This window comes from Poecilia reticulata, chromosome 6 (genome assembly GCF_904066995.2).
Source record: "Poecilia reticulata chromosome 6, P_reticulata-male-v2, whole genome shotgun sequence".
Lineage (NCBI taxonomy): Eukaryota > Metazoa > Chordata > Actinopteri > Cyprinodontiformes > Poeciliidae > Poecilia > Poecilia reticulata.
In genome coordinates this window covers 14,094,371-14,118,112 of record NC_088835.1, presented here as the reverse complement: position 1 = coordinate 14,118,112, position 23,742 = coordinate 14,094,371, and the positions used below count along the sequence as shown (strand labels likewise).

The window sequence follows — 23,742 nt, the reverse complement described above, 5'->3', positions numbered from 1 at the left end:
ATATAAGACATAAATAAAAATGTAAAGCTAAACTATAAATAATATATTTCTCTTTTTGCTTTAATTAAGGGGAACATTGTAATGAAACTTACATATGGAGTTCAACCTGAGCTCATCTTTTGATATTTGACCACTTTTAAACAAGTTAAAAGGATACAGAAAATTCTGACTAGTCACAAAAAATTGTCATTTTGCCAGCCTGTCGGTACCTCAGTTGCATGCTTTTGGAAGATCTGACTTTTGCAGAAATATTTACGAGAGAGAAATACAAATAAGTAAATTTCTACGTCTGCTTTTCATTCCACATTACTATACTGACGGAAGTGTATAATGCACGTGTATCTTTAGGCTAATGAAGGAAGAAATAGCTTGAAGAAAACCTAAGATGGAAGTAAATTCACTTGACATAGCTTGTTCTTGCCTGCTATGAACTTTGTGACTGACATGGGGGAGGTTGTGAACATTAACACCGCAGCAAAGAAAATTCGGTTTCAGAAAAAAAAGGGTTACATGAGGATTTTGAAGGTTTCTCATCTTGCCACATTAAAGCTTGATTAAGGTGTATTGTTCAGAATAATGCTATAATCTGCACTACAGAAATAATGGGTCAGGGGAAATTACTTATGAAAGAAAATTAATTACCACTCCATGATGTCATTAGAAATGTCTCCATTTAAATCTTTAGTGGTTGGAAGCCAAAAATCATTATACCGCTGTAGTCATTACAGCCATGCGACTCTGTGCGGGAGCTTGTTATAGTTTATTCATGCTGTTTCGCATTGATAACAGCTTAAGCAAACAAATCAAGACAAAATAGGCTGGAAAGACAGCAACACATGCAAACACAAGAAGGCTCACACATACAGATTCATTTGTTAAAAGTAGATGCACTAATATGTGGTAAGACTGCCAAAATGAGGACAGGGGGAATCTAGAGATAAAGCAAAGGTTTGATAATGGAACACTAATAATGCTGCAGTTCAATGACAGGTTCAGAAAGTCCAGTCAGAAAAAGCCTCAAGGTAAATCCATTTTTGTTTTTACAATGACTGTATAAACAGAGACAGAACACAAGGACAAGATGGAGCTTGTCAAAATAGGCTGCATAACAGACATATGGACTAAAAAAAGGTAAATTGTATTATATATCTAACACATGACTGGAGCAACTTAAAAGAATTGTAGACAGTAGCTTGAACTGCTTTCGCACTGATTGTTATGCAGGTATTTTGGATCAAAAGCACAAATGAATCACGTTTTGTTAGTAATCAACATCTTACTTGTGACTTTTGCAAATATGCTTCTGTTAAATTATGATTGTATTAGGAAAAGGTGTACATTTTGTTAAGTGATATCGTTTATGCTTAGGACTTTTTTTTTTACAGTGGGAGTAACTATCTAGTTTGTTTTTCTTTCATAGTTGATAGTTTGACCTTTTAAACATTCAGCTTAAAGTTGAATGCTTTATTTTGCCCTACAGGTCACATAACCGTATGTGGAGATAAAATAATTATTTCCAAATGCGCAGCTCTAAAATAAGACTTGATTTTGTATTTTTTATTTTACAGCTATTGCATTCCAGTTCTAATTGAATTCCAACAGAAGCTCACATCTTTCAGCACACTGAGGTTCTGACTGGGTGATCTTCTGAATCCAACAATAATATGAAAGACTGGTGTTTAACAAAATGAAAGTCAGGGTTATTCCATGAAATATTTATTTAACAATTCTGTTTTGTTGCTTAGCAAGGTATACAAACTTGTTTTTTTTATTTGAGGTTTTAAAAAAAGATGTATATATTTTTTTCTTTCTAAAATGAGAGAAATTTTAAGTTTCACAAAGGGTGTTTAATTATGACCAGTTCGAAATACTGATAATAAAACATGTTTTCAGTATGAACAAAGTCCTCCTGTAACTTAGTACACTGTGCATACTAATTGTGGCATGATGTAGCATTGGGACTTTACCGAGGCTGTTTGGTTTTGAAAATTGATTGGATTCCCTGTGGTGTTCCTATGTTTGACGTCCTGTCTGACTAATCTAGACTGTAGATGTCAGTTTTATCAGAACTAAAACAGATGTGTGTTTTTACACAGAGCTCAGTTTCGAAGACATCTGGTGGAAAGGAAAGCATTACACGAGAGTGGTTCTGATTCATTCCAGTGGTTGCAGTAGAAAAACATGTTGCCACTGCCTCTGTTAGTTTGAGGTAGACCAACTGTTCTTGTTTGTGCATGCGACGTGGGAGTGATTTTTTTTTTTTTTTTTTTAAGACCTCATTTTTCTTTCGCAATAAAGTCCAGTTCTCTGCAGCTGATGTCCCTGGACACTGACAGGATGGTTGTCACGTCTTTTCATTAAATCCTCTATTATGCAAGTTGTGTGGACCACCACTTTGTGCTAATAAATATCAGCAGAAATGACAAAACATTATCAACACTTGCCTCTATGTAATTATGTTGCCGATCAAGCAATGCATTACCTTGACATTTTAAAATATTAGACACTCCTACATACATCAGTGCACATCTGTTGCACAGATGTTAGAGAGAATAGCTGTTGCAATGCAAATGTTGATTCCCATAATGCTTTGAATATGTGTGAAAAGGGTTATCACAATATTTAAATAAAGTGCAAATGGTACCTTGGAGATGATGGCAAACTGTAATTAGGATTGAAGGAAGCATCTGTATCCTGAGGACAGCACAGTGTCAATAATGACACATATCACAATGATACTGACATAACAAGATGCTAATGGTGCAAAAATCATTGGTTATATCCCCTTCGGGATACTTGGGGAAGATCTAGAACAGTAATTTGTTGATGGATGCTCCCAGATGGGATATCTTCAGCTTGGATACTTTGTATTGTTGGTGTATGTTAAGCAGGGAAATAAAGAATGCGTACCACTGCTGGTCGTTACTCCTGTAGGAGTGACGACAACAAGACAAGTGACAAACCAGTGGCAACAACAAACAATAGCAAACGACAAATAAAATATTGCCTTTAGCAACTACTACGTCTACTACTACTACTACTACTACTACTACTACTACTACTATTTGTGAAAATCCTTTAGTGAAATTATTAAAATGTTAACTTGCTACAGATATTGGACATTTTACTGTTTCATTTACAGAAAGCAAGATAAGATAAGTTTATTTATATTGCTCATATTATGTACAAGACAATCAAAAGTGCTTTACAGGAACTCAGCTTAGTATGTCAAACACCTACTAGCCTGACATAAACGATACAAACATTAAACTACAGTTTTAAATGTGGTAAAAGGTAGCAAAAGTGGCAAAAATATTTGTCCAGTGATCGTTATTCTCTGTGTTGACTGTGTTCAATCTTTTGCTTCAATCTCTCATTTGTAATCAGCCAACAGTTCATTAGTGAGATTCTCTGATTAAAATCTGAAGCAAACACATTTCATCCTGTCTAAAAGATGCCAACAGTTTTTGCATGTTTAAGGTTTGCAGGGATTTTTTTTTTCTAGATATGAAAACCGTAGACCTTTTTTAAACACACCTGTTTAGAGTTTCTTTTGAAACATTACAAATGAAACATTGATAAACATTCTGATATGTAATACTACCACCATTTCGTTTTAATTGTTGACTGTCGTCTATGACTGTATTTTTTGTATTTTATGACGTAAAGCACTTTAAACTTTCTTGTTGGTGAAATGTCCTATACAAATAAACTTGATTAGAAGATTGATTGATTGATCGATTAGTAATGTAATGTGTTTTTATGTGTAAATGATTGGTGTCAAGCACTCCAGTGCTTTCACTTTTTTTGGTGATATTTTGCCTCAACATGTTACGTACTTTGTTCCCCTGATATGTTGTCCGGGTGATAAACTTGCCTGGTATTGTCAAAGCTTTTTACAACATTCACACAAAAAGACAAACGACAAGAAAAGGTCATGACAAAGTGAAAAGGCAGAAAATGAAGCCTTCTTTTCAAAGCAGAACAGACATTCAGACCTTCATTCAAATACAACTGAAATCTTTAATGCGAGTAGTGTGATGAACAGCTTTAGGATACTTGCACACTAGCTGGTTGATATGGATGATATTCCAGCCATTATACTGAAAGTATAGATGTATACGTGGAAGAGTGTGAGTTGTGATAGTCAGTGAACAGCATGCAGAATGTTTTTCTGATTGTTGCTTTGTGCAATTGTACAGTTCAGGTCAGAGAATCACATGTTGGAAAGTGAAGGGACTTTCAAAGGGCGGCTGTTTTCACATGTGACTCTGCTGCTATGGTTGGGTGGGTGAGACATAGAATGTAATATGATGCAATATTGATGATAGCCCCAAGATCTCAGAGGTGTTCTGCAGTAATAGAGCTGCTTTGATTGATGGAAAACTTCAGGCAAAATGTCGGTGCCTCCGAGGTCTTCATCAAGACAAGAAAACTTTGTGATTCTCTGAAATGAGCTCATCCTCAAGTGGAGATGTGACATTTCAATATATCATTCTGTCTCCTTGTAATTCTTTTCTTCTTTCTCATATTTGAACTAAAGTCCCAATGGTTTTAACTGTATTCACTGCTTTGCAACTGCATGACATTTAATTGCTATCCTGGAATGTGTGTGTGTGTGTGTGTGTGTGTGTGTGTGTGTGTGTGTGCGTGCGCACACAGTGACCAACAAACACACACACATGTGCTCGCTAATATCAGCCGTTTCTGTCAGATTTCTCCAGAGGATCGTAGGTTTGCCGTGCCTGTCGCCCAGGCTTTGTGTGAGTGTGTTTGAACAGAGCTCTGCGTTTGCTTGTGCAGGCACTCTAAAGCATCTGTGTTTACCGACTGAAGTGGGAGCAAGAGATTGAGCGAGATTGAGATAGACAAACCGTGGACTTTCACTGACATGCCAGACTCCGCAAAGAAAACAAACACCTCTTTTGACAGTCTTCCCACACTAACCTGTCCTGCTACTCTATCCTTCACTGGCTCAGTGTTTTGTACATGCACTGGCATCATTGATAAATTTTAAATTGTGCTGCATTAGATTTGCTGAACGTTTAATTGGATTATGAGCAATTGCAGTATTGCATATAAAATTTCATCGCATGAAAGTTGTTCCCTTCCACTAAAACTCTCTTTGTCTTGATGTAAACAAGTTATCAGTTTGAAATGGAGTTTGAAACTGATAAAGTCTAACCTGACCCGGTCCGAGCCCATAGACGACGTGCCTGAGCTCAATCCAACCAGACTAATTAAGTCTAATTACAGTCCTGTGCCTGAAGTAAACATGCATTATTATTTTAAGCTGCTATCCGTCTAAAATCAATTCCAGACTCCTGACTTTGCTCTTTTCTGCCTTATTAGCGTAACTTCTTCCATTTTTAGCTTTGTTTGACATCTTCCAGCTTTGTTTTGTCAATTGTTGTAACCACCAGGGTGAGTCGGGTACAAATCTGACTGATATGAGTGGAGCAGGGCCATGCAATGCGCATTAATTGTGCAATGTGCTGCACAACTAATGCACATAGTATAGATCTAAACTGTAATTTGAAACTAGCGCAGAGTAGAGCTGGACGACATGGCTGAAAAAGTATCATAATACAGTAATTTCATATAATTTGGTGTCGATAAATATTGATTAGTTTTTGTTTTGAATATCTGAAATACTGCTAAACTGGTGAAGTGACTTTCCCTGTTTTATCCACAGAGCTGGTGTATTAATTTAGCATGAGGCATTTGTAGTGGTTTTCAAGGCTGAAGCAGAACTTTTGACCACACAACAGCAAAGGTGTAACATTGTTTTTGCGAAATTTAAATTGCCAAGTCTTTGTCACACTTGGAAAAACATCAGTGTAAAGAGCAGATCCTCTACTTTCAAATGATATTGTGTTTGCAGTTGGTGACGCAAACAGAATCATTTATGACAGAACTGAGTTTTCTTAAATTGGCTCATTCTTTTGCATGGACTCCGCCATCCAAAATATGCCACACACTCTCCATATGGTTGTGGTTGGGACGACTTTGCTTCTCAAACAGTAACAGTGGTTTGGGAATAAACCACAAGCCAAAAATACTTATAATATAAATGTTCTTCAAGTACTTCACCCAGCTTTTTTTCTGGTATTTGGAAAACCCATCCATCCATCCATCCATCCATCCATCCATCCATCCATCCATCCATCCATCCATCCATCCATCCATCCATCCATCCATCCATCCATCCATCCATCCATCCATCCATCCATCCATCCATCCATTTTCTTTACACCCTTGTCCCTCAGTGGGGTCGGGAGAAGTGCTGGTGCCTATCTCCAGCTAACGTTCTGGGTGAGAGGCGGGGTCACCCTGGACAGGTCGCCAGTCGCAGTATTTGGAAAACCCACCTTAGAATTTAAAGTTCATCTCCTGGGAACATTTTTAAATGGACATACTCACACATTGCCATCATATTATCAGTTTCAATAACATTACTCAGGATTGTTTTGACTGCAATAGTTTATTCCAAGAGTAATGAATTAAGGGATTGCATTCCAGTCATATGACATATTCAGCCATTTGGATGATGTGCAGCTGGTGTTGATGCTCATACCTGATCGCAGAGAGCTGGCAGCAGTGTGTTGAGAGATGAGGAATAAAAGTGAGTAAAATGTGTTTTGATACAGAATTGGACTATAAAGTCATTACTCATATAATTTTGTAATATTATCCTGTCTTTTTTTTTTATAAATAACTACAGCTTTTACTTTTGGTATTTCACTCTGTTCATTTGACTTCAGATTTTAGTGTATTAAGTTGACTGTAATAATATTTAATCAAACCTATCTTGAACTATATTTTGGGATCAACTGACTTGCTTCATAAACAAACCCAGTGTGGTTAATATCACTGGTTTGCTTTTTTCCATGAACGTCTTTGTGATTGTTTGGCATCTCTTCAGAGCATCTCGGTTTTCTTCTTGTCTCCAAAGCAGCGTTGTACTTAATGCTTACGCCTCAGTAGATTCAACTTCAATTTAAATTTGCACGATGCAAATCTACCTTTATATCCCTGTCAAAAGGCAGTAGCTCTTTGCCGTCATTCTCCTTTGTTTGGGTCTTTCTGAAATCTGTCTCTTCATTTGCTTTTTAGTGAGTTGTTTGTTTCAGCATTTGACTGACAGAGCTTCAGTGTTAGTGGAAAAAAAAATGTAAATGAAAGGCGGATCAGTCACCGTAGAAATATGGAAATTATTCATCAGCGAAAAAAAGCTCCAAAAGTAGAAACTGTTAGTCAGTTTACGCCAAGCAGGATTTCTGGGAAAGAGTGCTGAGTCTTTGTTATTATTATGGTGAGACAGCTGGGGAACACATGCTACAAGGTCATAGGGCCACATGAGGTTCTGTTTCGCTATGTGTTTAGTCTGTAAGGTTCGTGACAAGGTTTAAGTATTGAGACAACTGGGCAGTGCATGTCTTGAATGTACAAGTCTGTTATTATCCAAATCATCACCTTAGGACTTTGACAAGGTTTCCCTTTCCCACAGCTTTGCTCTTGACTCAACTTACTGCCAAAGATTGGTCACAGAGAGTACAGTACTACTTGATAAGTTAAGGTCAGGTTGCATGTCTGAACATTCCCACATTCACAGGAAGTGGTGAAAGAAATGAACCTTTTGTCATTTCCCCCCGAACATCACCCTCCCTTAGCATTCACAAAATAGTTTTTATCTTGATAATATATGAAAAACATGTCTTTGTTGAACTCTCTTTTATTTTCCCATCTGCCTCTTGTTTCCAGTGACAACTGAAATTTTGCAAATAACTTGTAGACGACAGCAAACCGCCCGTAGCAACCTGTTTTACGAGCAGCTTGAAAGACGGAGTCAAATACCAAATTCTAGTGATGTGTACAGAAAAGCTATAGTTATGTGTTGAGAGAAATAAAAGATTAAAGTATTTATTTTCTATAGAGCAGCAAAATTGAGCTTTACGGCTTACTACTACTACTAATACTATGCATATTAGTTTTATTACAGATTGCATGTATCAGATTAAAAAAACAGTCAGATCAACAGTGTCGGATCACCAACCCACCTCCTACAAACAAATAAAGATAAGAGACATTGTGTGAAGATTAATTATCATGCTGTGAAATAATATTATTCCGGATGTAACGATCAAAAAAACATTGTTGGCATCAAAGAATAAATATTTATTAAGCCCTGACAAAGCACTCTATTACTTCCTGTCCTTCAAAGGAGACAGGATGTTGTGGTTCCCTGATGTGAAAAATAATTACACAGAGATGACATGGTGTTTGATAGCCATCTAATATTACTGCTGTCTTTCCTCATCACTTTGAAAGTAATGTACAATAAAACTATTGTTCACATGAGTTAAAAGAAAGAAATGTCATGATTTCACAGTGATTCAATAAAATCACATTGCAACCTTTTTCTTAAAGTAAATTTTAAGGTTTACTATGTTGCTCAAATCTAGTTCCCCTATCAAGAACTAGTTCTAAGTCCAGTTCACACAGGTTAAATCGAAGATAAACAGTTTGAACAAAGTTCCTAGTCTTAATATAAACAAAATATTTTCTTGAAATAAAGTCTTACTTGATTTATGGATCAGGGTGTGTGAATAATCTTACATTTGCAACTTGGCCTCTTGTGTTGTCTTTGCTCATAAAAACTGTGTTTCATGTGTTCAAGCTCTCAAAAAAGCTGTTCTCATTCACATATTTTCATATCTTTTAGAAAGCCAACTCTTAAAGCACTATGAAGTCGTGTCTCATATTTAATAAAATTTTGATGCTGCATAAACACATCAGCCGACAAATCATTATTCAAAATACGTGCTATGATTTCAGCTACTTTTACTCTACTAAAGTCAAAGAGCAAAGTGAGAATAATTATAATACATCAAGCTGTGACTTAATTCCTCTATTTGTTACTGTTGTAGCTCCAAGCTCCCACTCTGTGTGTTGAGTTGAACTTTTAACCTGTTGGATCTTCAACTTTATCCACTTTTTCTGCACAAAGCAACATACATTGTTCTGTTTCGGAGACAATATATGTTTTCGTGTCTTCTGTAAATCTGATATGATATGTGCATAATGCCACTTATTTTTTTGCCAGATCATCGATAACGACGACACCCAGTTCATGACCAACTGTCCTCCTGCGGTGACAGAGAGCACACCGCGCAGAAGAACCAGGATACAGGTCTTGTGGACCGCACCACCCAGTGGTACTGGGTGTGTTATTCTCAAGTAAGTTTTATTCTCATCTAATTATTCTCGTGCCTTTATGTTCAGAGCAACAACGGATGTTGAATGACAGTTTTCCATTAAATATCAGGGTTGCAATATCAAAAAACTAGCTGGGTTTAGTATTTGCATGTACATTAATATTTAAGTCAGTTATGTAACTGCTGTTGCAGTTACATAACTGACTTAAATTACTGCAAATAAAACAAAACATGTTACATTTTTTATGTAGTTTATGTTTTCTGATTTTCATTCAAATTTTTAAGTTGAGTTTGCTATTTTAAAAAGAAAAAAAATGTGTTGGGACTATTATTTCTACTGAAACAAAGCTCAACATTTTAATAAATGAAGTTCCCAGGCCTAGTTACCTTTGACCTTACAAGCAGGTGTTACTGGCTAAAGTCAAGTCGGTGACTCCAGGTGTTTTTTGTTTTTTTTTGTCTAGAAGCACAGCATACCTTAGCTCTTGTAAAGGGATGATCTTCGCAACACAAGTAAAGATGATTATTGGGTACAATTTGTTGTTTAAAACAGGTGTGACTTTGAGCATCAACTTTACTTTCAAGGAGTACGTCTGCATTATGTGTCTTATCGTTAAAGTGGGTGCTCAAACTTTAGGACAAACACTTTAAAATTTCAAATGTTTGCTCAGAATAGTGAGGTGTTCAAGTTTGAGGATTTAAATGGCTGTTCAGGAATGTATCATTTTATAGCTCCATTGAAAAACAATGTTAGGGTGTCATTTTTTCCCAGTGATATTTTTTCACCATTGGTGATGGTCTGGGAATATTAATCAGATAAATGACATTGAGCAGCTACTTAAAGGTTTACCCTGACAATTAAATTGCTCAGTCTAACTAGAAGTGTGCATATTGCCTGTCAGCTATTAGTAAGTGACATTTTGCTTTAATGAGATTTGGATGGCTCACAGGGAGCTTTGCTTTGTGGGAGATAGATTCCTTGGTTTCTTCCCTCTGTCTTTTATTCCTTCCTTCTTACTTTCCTTCCTTCCTTCTTTAGGTCAAATTGTGGTATCAACTGGTGAGACAAACCCAAACATTCTTTCCAGAAATTGAACCACTCACTTCTGAACATTTAGAGGATTTCATTCAGTGTAATGGAAAAAAAAATACTTAACATAAACCAGTTTAAAAATAAAGGCAGTTTGTGGTAAAAGTTATTTGTGTTGCTCAAATGGGTTGAGTGATGAAATGATTTATGGTCAACTTTGATTGACTACAGCAGACTTCATGACATCGGTGTTCAGCCTCTGGACTGTTATGATAAAGACATTTATTTCCAGCATGTTTTGTTTCTAAAAGCAGCAGCAGGCTGTTTTACCATTGAGCAAAAAAATTGGTTCGTTGGAAAAACAGAACAGAGCCAGAAGAGCGAAACGCAACAGCCCGGAGGGACTGATTTTCATGCACATCAGCTACAATTTGTGCTTCTGTAAATGTAATATTCTCTGATAACAGAAAGCACTTACTATTAATACATGATGAGATGTTATTCAAGCAATGTGCCAACAGAAATAAAACAAATGTGCACTACATGGAGTGATAGCACTGCACATACCTTCAAGACATTTTTTGACAAATAAGAAATATAAATGATAAACAAGGTAAACCTTGCAAAGAAAAATGTTCCTCCCTTGTTCATTTCCGTCTCCTTTTCTGACTACCTGAAGGGAATAAACTCCCTGACATGCATCTTTTCCTCCACTGAGCGATGAGCTTTAACTTGCCCTCACCTCCACAGCACAAGCACAGCTGTTGCTTTTAATTTATCTACCGCCGTTGTTTGACAAGTGGCATGTAGCCATCTCCAGTAATTGCTGGTTCAATAAATCTGACCCTGTGTTGTGGAACATCTGCTATTTCAAATTCACTTCATATTACTGTCACAATTGTCCAGATTTAGGATTACCTCATATAAACTCTCTGCATTATAAGTCTTAATTTTACCTTGTTAGGCTATTTTTGTTTCTGTCTACAACACTATGTTAATAGGCCACACTGGAGTTAAAGTGATTAGAACACGTTTAGATTTCTTCAGTTCTTCCTCTATAGTTGCGCTTAAATGTTTCAGACCATCAAGAAAATTGTCATATCAAATAAAGAGAACTGAATAAATACAAACTGCAGATTTAAATGCAGGATTTCAAACAAGCTATCAAATTCAATCTGACATATGTAATCCAAAACAAAAATACTTAAATAGAAACTGTCAAAAAACATGAAGTAGGTGAAAAAGATAAAAAAAACAACAACACATCACACCAAATTCTAAATAAATTCAAGAATAGATTGGAAACAAAATATCTGTCCCTTTTGCCATGACAGGCTACAAAGTCATTTTTAAGGCTTTAGGACTTCCATGATTCAGAATGAGAGGCATTATCTACAGATGGAGAAAAACAGAAAACAGATGGAACAATGCTGAACTTTGCCAAGACTGACCAACTCACCAAAATGACTGAAATAATGCACCGATTGATCCAGGAAATCAAAGAAGATCACAGAACAACATACATACAAAGCAGAAAAGGCTTAATTTGCCTCTTTTATGCTCAGCCTTCATGATTCAACAATAAGAAAGAAACTGGCCAAAAATTGCACCCATAGGAGGGTAAAAACTGAAAAATGGCCAAAAATGTCTTTCCCAAAGACTTTAGGGAAGATAATCTGTGGACTGACAAAGCGAAAATAGAGGTTTTTGGGGACCATGTTAATACATAAAGGTCTGAGGCTGCTTCAGGACATGGTCAATTTGATGGACACATGAATTCTGCGCTCTTTCAGAAATTATGAAGGAGAATGTCAGGCTGCCAGTATTGAGCAAAAGGTCAAGAACACTTGGGTTGAATCTGATGAAAACAATTGATCAAAATCAACTTTACTACACAAGACTAAATCTGACTTATTTATGCAAACTAATATCAATGTCACTTAATTTAATAATCCTTAGAGCCAAACATTTCATTCTTGTGTTTATGTTCAGTCTGTAATATGTTCAGTGTTGAGGATGTCAGACTCTTATCTCCGTGTTAACTGGGACTGGTTCCAACTCCGACTTCCTTAAATTGGTCTTTGTCTTTGTGCCCTTTTGGACTCTTATTAGTTTTTTCTTTGCCCTCCTGGGGTTTTGATCTAATAACTTGAAAAAAATCTGCTCCCTCAAACCACCAGTAGAAGCTGTAATACCATAAAGACTGGAGCTTTTTTTTTTTTATTATTAAGATCGCTGTACCAAGATTTCAACAGACACAGTGGAGGAAAAGTAATGTATGCAGTAAAATTTACTGTATGTGGGTTTGCCAAGAATTACATAAGATGTTTTTTTTTTTTATTTCTCTCACTTTCAAAGTTTGCAGCTGGCAGCTAGTTTGTTTATTCTAACATAAAAACGAGAAACAGGGAAGCCCAGCCAGCTTCATTGTGCTAGGAATAGTTACAGTTGATGTAAAGTGACGAAAAACAGTGGAACATAAAAATAAAAGGTGTCAATTGTAAAGTCTATAGTTTTCTTAGAAGTAAATGGTAAATGCCTTGTACTTGTACAGCACTTTATCAAGTCCAGGTGACCCCACTTGCTTTACACTAGAAGTATTAGTTATAATAGCGTTATACTCACAGATTTGTTTAAATCAACTTTAAATCACTTCTAGGATAACATTTTTAAATTGTTGTATGCCAGGTCACAGCTGCTGAATCTTTTAGCCTCTCTAGCGTCGTCACAGGTGTCCTGGAGTCCTCTCTCATTTGTCTCTTTCTTTCACCGCCACTCGGTTTGTGAGAACGCCTGACCTTAGAAGATTTACATGTTTCATATTGCTTCCATTTCATTGTCTCAGAGATTTTCTGTTTCCATCCGTTGGCTTATACTTTTCAGTGACCTGTTCTACGTTTTGCTTGTAATGCTCTCCTAGTCTTCAAGCTATAAGCCAGGAATACTGATTAACCAGTGAGCAGACCTCCCAGACACAGATGTCTTTACATTACAATCTCTTGAGACACACTCACTGCCCTGAGATGATCTCCGTTCCACCCCCTGTGAGATTACAAACAATTGACTCTTGAATTTTTTTGAATTAGGTCAGTCACTTTAAACGGGGCAACTATTTATACGTTCATTTTATCTTACGTATTTTTATTTAATTGAGATTATTCCGTACAAATCGGTTTTCAATTTGACATTCTTTTTGTCAAAAAGCCAGATTTATTTTGCTCATGATTGCTTTGTAAAAGCATTAAAAAGGTAAAAAGTGTCCAGTGGAATGAATACCTTTTATAGGTTCCCTCACTTTTGAATCCCAGTCTGTGTAAGCAGTAAACTGATGGTAAAAATAGATAAAGTCCAAAAGAAAACTGTGAAACGTCCTAGGAAAGTTTGGCTGTTCAAGAAACCTTCGAGATTTCACAAGAAAGTTACCTTTAAGGCACAGTTAAAGTAAAATAAAACATTTTTGTTGTTGTCACACACTTGATATTCAGGTTATTTTCTGGACATTCACAGATCAGGATCCATTGCTGTGTTCTGCGGTTTGCCAGGCTTGTTAGTGCTGCTTCTTTAGAGACACTTTTCCTTCTAATTTACACATTGTGAGCTGAACCCTGGAGAGAAGTCACCTGTTACAAACACTGCTATCAGTTTCTTGGCAAGCAAACCATGTCAGCATCTTTTAAATAGCACACTCCATAATGCGCTGTCTTTGTTTGTCTCACTTGTTCCTGGCACTTGAACTAACAGCAACTTGAAGATGCAGTATGCAACTTATCTTCTCGAGGCTGGTTGTATACTGTCAGGACTGCCCTCCTCCTCTGCCGGTCAAATTCTTGTCATTCATCTTGCTGAGCTGCCTAGAAATGTTGCCTCAGGCAGCGGGAAACGGCAGCTGTAAAACCTCCACAAAGTGTTGATCCTCCTCCCGCCCCACTTTTCATAACATATTTATATTTTTAACTTACCGTATTTTCCGCACTATAAGGCGCACCGGATTATAAGGCGCACCTTTAATGAATGGCCTATTTTAAAACTTCTTAAATATATAAGGTGCACCGCATTATAAGGCGCATAGGATAGACGTTTCAGTTTGGGTTGCAGATTTGTTCCGTACTCTATTATTACACATCCACATTTGTAAAGAAGTGGTCCCCGAGTACTTTATATAGTAGGCTGCCCCAGTCATTGTTTCACTCACGTTGTTGGTGTTGCGATATTGTGCCCAACTGCTTTCTGGGTAACACAGACTAACCAACACGCTGCCGCCGCAGTCTCTGTCTCTCTTCCCCCAACACCCCCGGCTTTAAATGTATAGGGGCTGGTCCCTTGGTACCCAAGTCAAAGCACACCGGATGAATGTCTAAAGCCACTTTGTTGACATAAAAAATGTCAACAAAACAGTCCGACTCGGGTCGGCGAGGAGAACCTTTCGCGACTGGGCCGGGGCGTGGCCGGACGATGGTCGTCCTTCTCCGTTCGCGCACAGCATGTTCGTGGAGAACGTGGTGCTAAATGACCTGCAGACGACCTGATTATCAGGTCGGTAGGTAGATAGGTCAGTCAAACTCTAATTATCACCCCTGGTTGTTTTGCTTGGCTGTTGTATTGTGTTGTATACTTCATTATGTTGTTTTGATGTATTCTAATTTCATTTAAATAAAGTTCTTTGAAAAAAAAAAAAGGTCAGTCAAACTTTATTAAACTGAAAACTATCCCAGCATGCACCGCACGCTTCTTCTTCTACGGGGGAAAATTAAGTCGGCGGCTGCTTACCGTAGTTGCTAGACCTGTTGTGGCTCAATATTGGTCCATATATAAGGCGCACCGGATTATAAGGCGCGCTGTCGGCTTTTGAGGAAATTGAAGGTTTTTAGGTGCGCCTTATAGTGTGAAAAATACGGTACTTATCCATCATATTTTCTTATGTTAAGACCTAACTTAACATAAGAAAAGTTGGGGGAAATTTAAATACTGTTGAAATATGAAGCTCCAGTGATATTTGATATACAGATGTTTGTTTATTTTTTTTTAATCTAGCAGGAATTGAGGACAAATAGCATTTAATTTAATATTTTTGAAGGAAGGAAACAGTTTAAACATCAGCAACAATCCAACATTTTTAGAAAATTTTACAGTTGTTGAAATACACTCAAAATAATCTATAGTTACAAAAGTTATCGATTCAGAACAGACTGTGCAGTAAAAATATTGCTCGAAGTAAAACATTTGTTTGGTGAGAGTAATTTTAGATAATAGATCTACCGTCCCTGGCCTAGATGACCATACCTGATTATAAGATTTGAAATCCATACATAGGATTTGGAGTAGAGCAAAAAAAAATTGATTTACACTCGAAAGTTTGGCTTGTATTAGAACAGACAACATAAACAACTTAATTAAATATTCTCAGATTCTTGCAATAACGATGACTCACCCACCCGATTTTCTTCCCTTTTTCTGTCTTGAAGTCTTCATCCCATTTCATCTGACACATGCTATGATGAGTATTTTCAGCCCTAAGCTCTTTTATATTCCTGCCTTGTTTTGACTTTTATCTTTTGCAAGCATAAATTTCTTGTTTAAGCAAGCCCCCCAGGCTGTAACAAAGTGCAGAGTGTGAACGAATATTAGACTGCGTGGGTATTTGTGTGTGTGTGTGTTTGTGTGTTTCCCACCTCAGGTCATAAAGGTCTTTCTTGTAGCTCTGATGAGTTTACCTCAAATCAGTGCTTTAATCTCAAGAAAGTCCTGAAAAGTCTTTTGGTGTCTAGGAAGTGTTTCCCACCCAGAGCTAAAATAGAGAAGGGAAGGTGAGAGAAAAACAAGTGTGTGTGAGTGAAAAGATGGTGAGGAAGACGGTTTTTCCAATCTAGGTTTTGCTGTCCTGGTGATCGTTATCAGGTTTATACTTAGAATTCTCCATCTCTGCCCTACGGCTGTCTGTTCATCACATTTTCACCCCACATCGACCTCTGGTTCATTTCTCCCCCCATCAGTATTCGGATGCTGTTACCGGGAGGAAGCCGGCGGGAGGAGGGGGAACACCCTTCGCCTGTCAGTGACAACACAAGTCAAACTGTGCGACTCTGAAGTTGTTTGACAAGATGACTTAAACTTCTCTGTCTAGTCACAGTCAAACGCGTTTTTTTTTTATTGATCACACGACAGGATTATTTGGAGCATGTTCAGTTTTTAAGAACTACCGCTCTTTTATCCTTGAAGTTCCCTGAATAAAAACCAGAGGACATGAATTCAGGCAGATATGAATTCACTTATTTTGCCGTGCTTCTTGCTTTCCTCCGCTGTGAAGAGTAATGACCTCTGAGTGTTACTATCACTTTTAATATTAGGCACCAGTTAAAATAAAAACATTTGTACTGTTCATGTCTAATTCATCTCCCTGCACTCAGATGAGAAATTTGGTCAGAGAAAAGTTTGATCCTATGCGGTAAAGGCTTCGACAGATAAAAAAAGAAGATTTTTTTTTTTTTCCTCATTATTTCCCCAGTTGCATCATGTAGCATGTAGCATGGCTTGTTTGACTGAAATAGCAGAGTTTATTCATGAAAGGTTATGTACTTTGACATTGACTATGACTATTCCTTAAGGAAATATGAGGAGTGAAAGTAAGGAACCTAGGAACGATAATGTGGCACGGCTGTTAAAAACAAATAGAAAATAATATCAATTTGTTGTAGAGCAATACTCAGGTCACAACATCTGGAAATAAATATCTAATCAAAGTAAATTTAAAACTGTGATGCATAGAGTAGTTTTACAGATGTTACTAAAAACATACAACTGACAAAATATGCATCAAAACATTGCAGATGAACAAAAAAGACACTTAAGTTCATAGTGTAACTCTCATTTACAGAATTAGGCTATAGCACCATAAATAAAGTTTTACATGAAGTTTTACCTATTTGTGCCTACAAGATGCAGTAACCGAGTTTTCTGCACACGTCTAATACAATTTGCCTTGCTTTACTAGCAGTGGCTGCTTACTGACAAAAAAAGAATAAGCAAATTATTTCAAAACATCCACATTTTAACATAGATGTTTAGTAGAAAGGAGAGCTGGAGCGACTGTACGTAAGGACTCATCCTTTCTCTGACTTAGTGAATAATACAAACTACCAGAGTTTTATTTTTCACCTATTAGAAAATTTGATAAAAAATGATCAGTCTCAGTAATAGTCATTATATTTCACTTTTGTTTTCCAATTTTATGCCCAAGTAGTCACCCCATGTTGCAGAGTATACTGCACCATTCAGCCCACGTGAGATTTATAGAAGCAATATAACCGATAACTCCTACCTAAAGTTGGCGCGGCCTCCTCTGTCTTCATTGCCAGGGTTGTTCAGCTCACTTTGAGGCAGTTTTATTTCTCTCTATTGTACGTGGGGCACACTACTTTTATAAAAAGAAAAGCACAGCTATTTATTTCTTTTCTGACCGGTGTAATATACAGTTCTACTTGCTTACAGTATCAGTTTGGATTTTTCCTTATGTTCAAGTAATTTCAAGTTTTGATGGAATAATGCTCTTTGCAGTGCAGAGCAAAGAGGATCTGTGAGAAATAAAACAGTTGAGGTTTTTTATAAGGATATTATTTTTGAATTTTTTTTGGATTATTCTTCCAGTCTTTCCTGCATAGTTGTCTCTGTCTGTTATCTTACCAGAAAAGCATGATGACTTTTAGAACCATTTACTGGGTTATGTATTTGGGGGTAGTATATTTGATTGAAGAACTTGCAACAGACTGTATTATTTACTGCAAGAACATTTGGCAGGTTTGTTTGGAAAGTTTTGTAAGGGCACCGTACCTTTGTGCTCCTCTGACTATTTGTTACTGTCTTTGTTTTCAAAATGTCAATAGAAGAGCTAAAAAACAAAGCATCTGAGCTATCCTGGTCCTCCATTATAATTTTTTACAAAACAATGCAGAAGCATTGGTAAAAAACAATCAATTTTAGACGGGGTAGTTAAATTTTCAGTCGAGATTAACTCCTCAGTTAATGGTTTTGTCTACAACAATTGCACAGATCTATATTCTGTCTTCTTAATGTAACTCCTGGTCTTTTCTCCCTCCTCTTTGTATCCGTGGGTATGATTGCTTCTGTTGTGGCAGGATGATTGTGCTGTGAGAATTGGAGAATGTGTTTCTTCCTGTGAAAAAATGTGTACTCGGTGTCCATTATGAAACCTCAGGGAAGCCATTACCCTCCCGTCTTACTGAGGATTTCATGGATCAGGCGTCGAAAAGAAACTCTGAAAAATCTCAATTTCATGCAGCTTTTGCACTCCTGTGATGATCCAACTTTTTTCTTTTTCATCTTTATCCTTACTCTACATTTCCTCCAAACTTGTTCTCTGTGTCTGCAGGGCCAGTATTGTCCAGAAAAGAGTCATCTTTTTCCAGGATCAAGGCTCTCTCACCATTCGACTGTGTGAGAAAGGTAATGACAGCTGCCCATCTTCTCTGCCACTCTGTCTTTTGCAGCTCATTTTTACAACCTATACTTGTCATCATGTAGCTATTGTAGCCTTCTCCGAATGTAGTATTTTCCCTCTGTTCTGGTTCAGATAACCTCACACCTCCCTCATCATGTTTTAAAAACTACATGGGAGAAATTTTCTTTATAAATATACAAAAAAAAAATAGTATTGACATGATATTTGCATCAGATATTTGTAAGAACACTAATAATCCTCACATTCAAAAACATCAAAACAAATTAATTCTTGAATGAAGTAATGGCTGAAATAGTATAATATATATAGTCTAAAAACATTAGGATTAGGTTAATGAATCTCTCTAATCTTTTCTGCATTGGTGCGTTCATGGTTGTTTGTCCAGAGTGTACCCTGCCTCTCGCCCAGTGACTCCTTCAGATAGACAAAGATATAATTTTTAAAGCAAATAATGTCACTAGTATGCTGTTTTGTATGGAGCTGTGTACTAGGGATAACTGTCTTGCATCTTCAGATTATTATTAAGAATGTTTCATTAGATTTCTCCTTTCATCCATCCTTCAATGCTAGTAGCCCACATATAGCATGAAAACCAGTCCCTCTACATAAATTACATATACAGGTCTAGGGAAAGAAGAAAGGCAGCCAGCATCTCTGCAGACCATACACATCCTGGACACAAACTGTTTAACTCTCCCACAGTCCTAACAAAACACTCAGGAAACATGAGGTGGATGTCACGGTCAAACTGTGAGATCACCAGGGCAATTTCTGAAGTTTTATGTCGATTGTATTTTCACAAAAAAAGAATTTGTCACCATTTTTTAAAATCTCTTAAAATCAGCACAACGGTCAGGTAAGATGGTACACTCACAGGCGTCTCTCAGCTCAAACGCAAACATTCATTGTACATTGAAAGCCGTATCTGGTTGAATGGTTTTATCATGCTAAATCTCAGAGGATTCCTGTCTTCATAAAGCTTTTCACTACACACTAAAATCTAATTTTCCATGCTATTACGCAAGTCAATCAAGCCACCCTGCTTCCATTTTCTGACATAAGCTAAGTGCTTAAAGTTTGACTCGCCTTTCTGCAACTTGGATGTCAAGAGAAAATTTCCACTAAATAATTGGGTGATTCATAAATATTCAAACTATCGCCTTGACCTATCTTTCAGAAACATTGGTCCAGGGCAAAATTAGAATATTTATGAGTCTGTGTGTCATTCCTTTTCTCTTCTTTTCCTGCTTGCTAGATTCTTACTGCCTCTTATTGCTATCAGTCATCATTTAAATTGACCCAAGTAATTGTTTATCAGGATTGCACACCATAATAACTTTGAAATAGTTTTGTTTGAGTGGAGTTTTGTACTTAAATGCACTATCTTTCTTTTCAGCAGACAGAATTCATGTAAATCAGTCAAAAGTCAGTGAGTTTCCCATTGAATGTTTGTAAAAAGGGACAATATTGCATATTTTACAGGCACTTTTTGTCTGACCATTCATGTGGACCAGATTAAACAATGCGCTTTTTTCATATTGTAGTCATTTCCCGACTTCTAGGTTTCAGCACATCCATCCACCCATCATCTTATGTTTACTGGTTAAATATATGAGAATATACTAGAATAAAAGCTGACTCAGGAGGATTGTTTAATGTCCTAGTGTGATGCTTACTTTGTTTGGTTTTGGTGCTTACTAAACTCATCCTATTAAAGAAACTGCACTGTTATTTAAACAACAGCCGATGTTCCCCCACTGAGTATCTATAGAGCTTAGGTTTTGTGTCGAAGTTGTTTATTTGGCTTGCACTGAAGCTGAAAAGAATGAGGTCACAAATGATTCAAAACCTACTTACATGTTACCTTAATAAGTTGGAAAATATTAACATTTTTATCATGGTATTATTTAGGTTACTGGTCTGTGGATTTATTGTATTATTTGAGTATTTGTGTTTGGTATCTTTCACATCCCGTCTCCCTGCAGAGCGTGTTCCCGGTGAAGTCACAGAAGTACCTGCAATCGAATGCTGTGCTTGTGGAACTGCTAAATATAGACTTACCTTCTACGGCAACTGGTCAGAAAAAGTACATCCAAAAGATTATCCAAGTGAGTAATTATAGCATTCTTGGCCCAACACTCACATACACTCTGTGTCTGATTAGTTTGTTCCTCACAGTGACTGGCGCCAACTTTTCTTTTTCTTTTTGTTTTTGTTATCCTGGACTTAAAAGGCAATTCAAATGGCCTGAAGAATCAGAATTTCCTTTGACATTAACCATTATGCAATGTTCTAATGACATTCATTATTAGTTAGTCTCACAGAAGAACTCTCTTCAACTGATTGATCTTATATAAAGCTTCAAAGAGTAAAAAAAACTTCAATCTTTAGGGTTTGCTTAGGTTAGCTGTTTAATGTGTATGATTTAAGGATGCCTATACCCTTAGGTATAGCTATGACTCTTTGACTTGCCATATCAAAATTAGTCTTTTAGTCATAGGTTGTTTGTTTTTTTTTTCTTTTAGGTTTTTAAGTTACTGACAGAGAACCCATGTTATTGTCTAACATCTTTCACAAATTAGTAATTTAAGTGCTAAAGCTCCCATCTCCTTTAGGACGTGCCAACCACTGGTCTGCCCTGATTGGTGCATCCCACTCCAGGAGTTATGTGCTGTGGGAATACGGCGGCTATGCCAGCGAAGGAGTTCGACAGGTGGCTGAACTCGGCTCCCCCATCAAGATGGAAGAAGAGATTCGACAGAAGGTAAGAATGGCATTAATTTTCACTTCTTAAGTTTTATATTTTCGTCTCCATAAAAATTTACTGTCCTTATGACTGAATAATATCTTCAGGTATTTTTTCCCCCTGAGAGCAAAATTTGACTTATCTTTTTACATAAGTTAAGGACTTTTCTTTTTTAAAATGTAGGGCCAGTCGTTATCATTCTCTCTTTTTGCTTTTAAGCTTTCTATGTATATATTTTTAGAGGTTTTTCATGAGCCAACACAGTAATAGTCTAACATTTTTTAATGCTCCACACACAGGCACACATAAAATTGGTCAAAAATAAAACCTAATATTTTGGCATTACTGTAAAATCTTCATGTTGGTATTTACATGAAGATGGGGTTACTGAAGATGTTACTCTTTTAATTAACAATTTTAGCACATTACCAGCACATAACCATCAGTTCTGTTGAAAAGAGCAGCAAAACCTGCTTGTCAATATAATGTGGTATCAATAAATTACATTTGGAATATAAGTCATGATCCAGTTTTTAATGGCTTTGGTTGCATGGAGGTAGGTTTTATCCCTAACCTTTGTTATCATGTATCAGATTGTGTTATAAATTAATTTTGCTGCCAGTCATGGTAAAAACATAAAGCCTACAATATTCCTCACCAGTAAAGACACTATTTTTGCTTTTATAATGTTGTTATGGCCTACAGAATCATTGGGAAGACCGTTCTCTTAGCTAGTCATTGCCACCCTCCACAAAGAGGGCGGAGGAGCCACAAAAGGTCATTGGTAAACAAGTTGTTTGCTCACAGCTTACACGCATATTGATGGAAAGTTAAATAAAAGGAAAGTGTGGTGGAAAAAGGTTCACAAGTAGCCTTTTTTTTTGCTATTTGTAGCAGTTGGAAAGTGTCGGTCACTGTGCTTCCTGGGTTTAAATGTTGCATGGTTTCCTGTTATTCAAACATTGCTTGTTTCATTGCCCGTTTCTTCCTGTTTTGAATTTAAGTTTTATGTTGGACTTCTCAGGGGTGCTTTTGTTACCTTCAAATAAAACTGCTAGCTAATGTTCATCTTGGTACTCCTACATTCTACATCTGCGCTTTCTTTCAAAATCTCATATTTCATTGTATTTCAGATCAGCACGTTTACCTAAAACCTGTAGAATAAATGAAGTGCTTTCAAAAAGCTGTTATGATGATTTTCAAAATAGGAGCAGGGCAAAAATGGTGGAAATGATTGTTGATGGCAAATGGTAGCAGTAATGGACTGCCTTTAAAAACCTTTTACTAAATACAAAAGGACATTGTATAAGGTTCTTTTCACTCACACACAGAACAGCACCAAACAGACCTGCAGACAGTCAATTTAGTTGTCGAGTTCACATATTAAAGACCAGCCTCACCATTCTGGCATTCAAACTGTTTTTAATCCATGAATTAAAACTTTAGGATTGAGTAAAATGACGCTAATATGTATAAAAAGTAAGATAGTAAATTATTTCAAATTAACGTGCTGCAGATTTATCCCAGTTTGATGTGGACGTCTGTGTATTGCCACACACACTCCTTTTTCTCCTGGCTCTAAAAGGTGTGGGCTGGACATTTCAGATGGGAACAATAGTGAGTTGTTAGAGGACTGTCGGCGAGGTGTGTGCCTGTCAGTTCAGGTTTGGGCTGCTGTGTGGAGACGTTTTATGCTGACAGAAAGCCCTAACCCCTCTGTTGGCTGGCTTGGTCTTTCTCATGAGCTAAAAACCACCAGAAGACAATGAAAACTTCAGCCTGTTTCGCTGAAAACATTTGATGGCTTCATTGTGCTCAGTAGGCTGGAATGCTAGCTGTCGAGTTGGAAGGAGTAGTTCGACTTCAGTAGTCGTGCATGTGAGGTTACAGCAGCAGAATGATCTTTCCAAAGGGACACATCTATTTTGGTTTGTGCAATAAATTCCAGTTTCTGTATTGCGTACTCCCCAAACAAAAACCCTAAGACTGTAAAACTAACTGATTTCAAAATAAAATCGGGGCCTTTCTCTACAGAGATAAAACTTAGGATGAGTCCAGATTTATTCAGAACATCTGCAAGGTCCAGCTTTAAAGTAATTTTTTAATTTTATAAGAAAGGGAGCTAAAGATCAGGATGATGGCAAGGAGGCCAACCATTCACAGAGATTTGAAGCTCATTACCAAAGATAAAATCACCAAATACCAGTAGAGAAGTGCAAAAACTCAAGTCAATGATTTTATGAAGGGCATGATGACTGTGGCAATACTTAAAAAA

The 23,742-nt window shown here is 37.0% G+C and overlaps 1 protein-coding gene across 1 annotated transcript in view; it reads left to right on the top strand.

The window, feature by feature from the left end:
* The window catches only part of spon1b (spondin 1b), an 89,490-nt gene that overhangs the window by 13,389 nt on the left and 52,359 nt on the right, over positions 1 to 23,742 (top strand). Inside the window, exons 3-6 of the mRNA XM_008411699.3 lie at positions 9,107 to 9,240; positions 18,632 to 18,705; positions 20,707 to 20,829; positions 21,337 to 21,485. Of these exons, the coding sequence (XP_008409921.2) occupies positions 9,107 to 9,240; positions 18,632 to 18,705; positions 20,707 to 20,829; positions 21,337 to 21,485 (480 nt within the window). The remainder of the gene's footprint in view (positions 1 to 9,106; positions 9,241 to 18,631; positions 18,706 to 20,706; positions 20,830 to 21,336; positions 21,486 to 23,742) is intronic.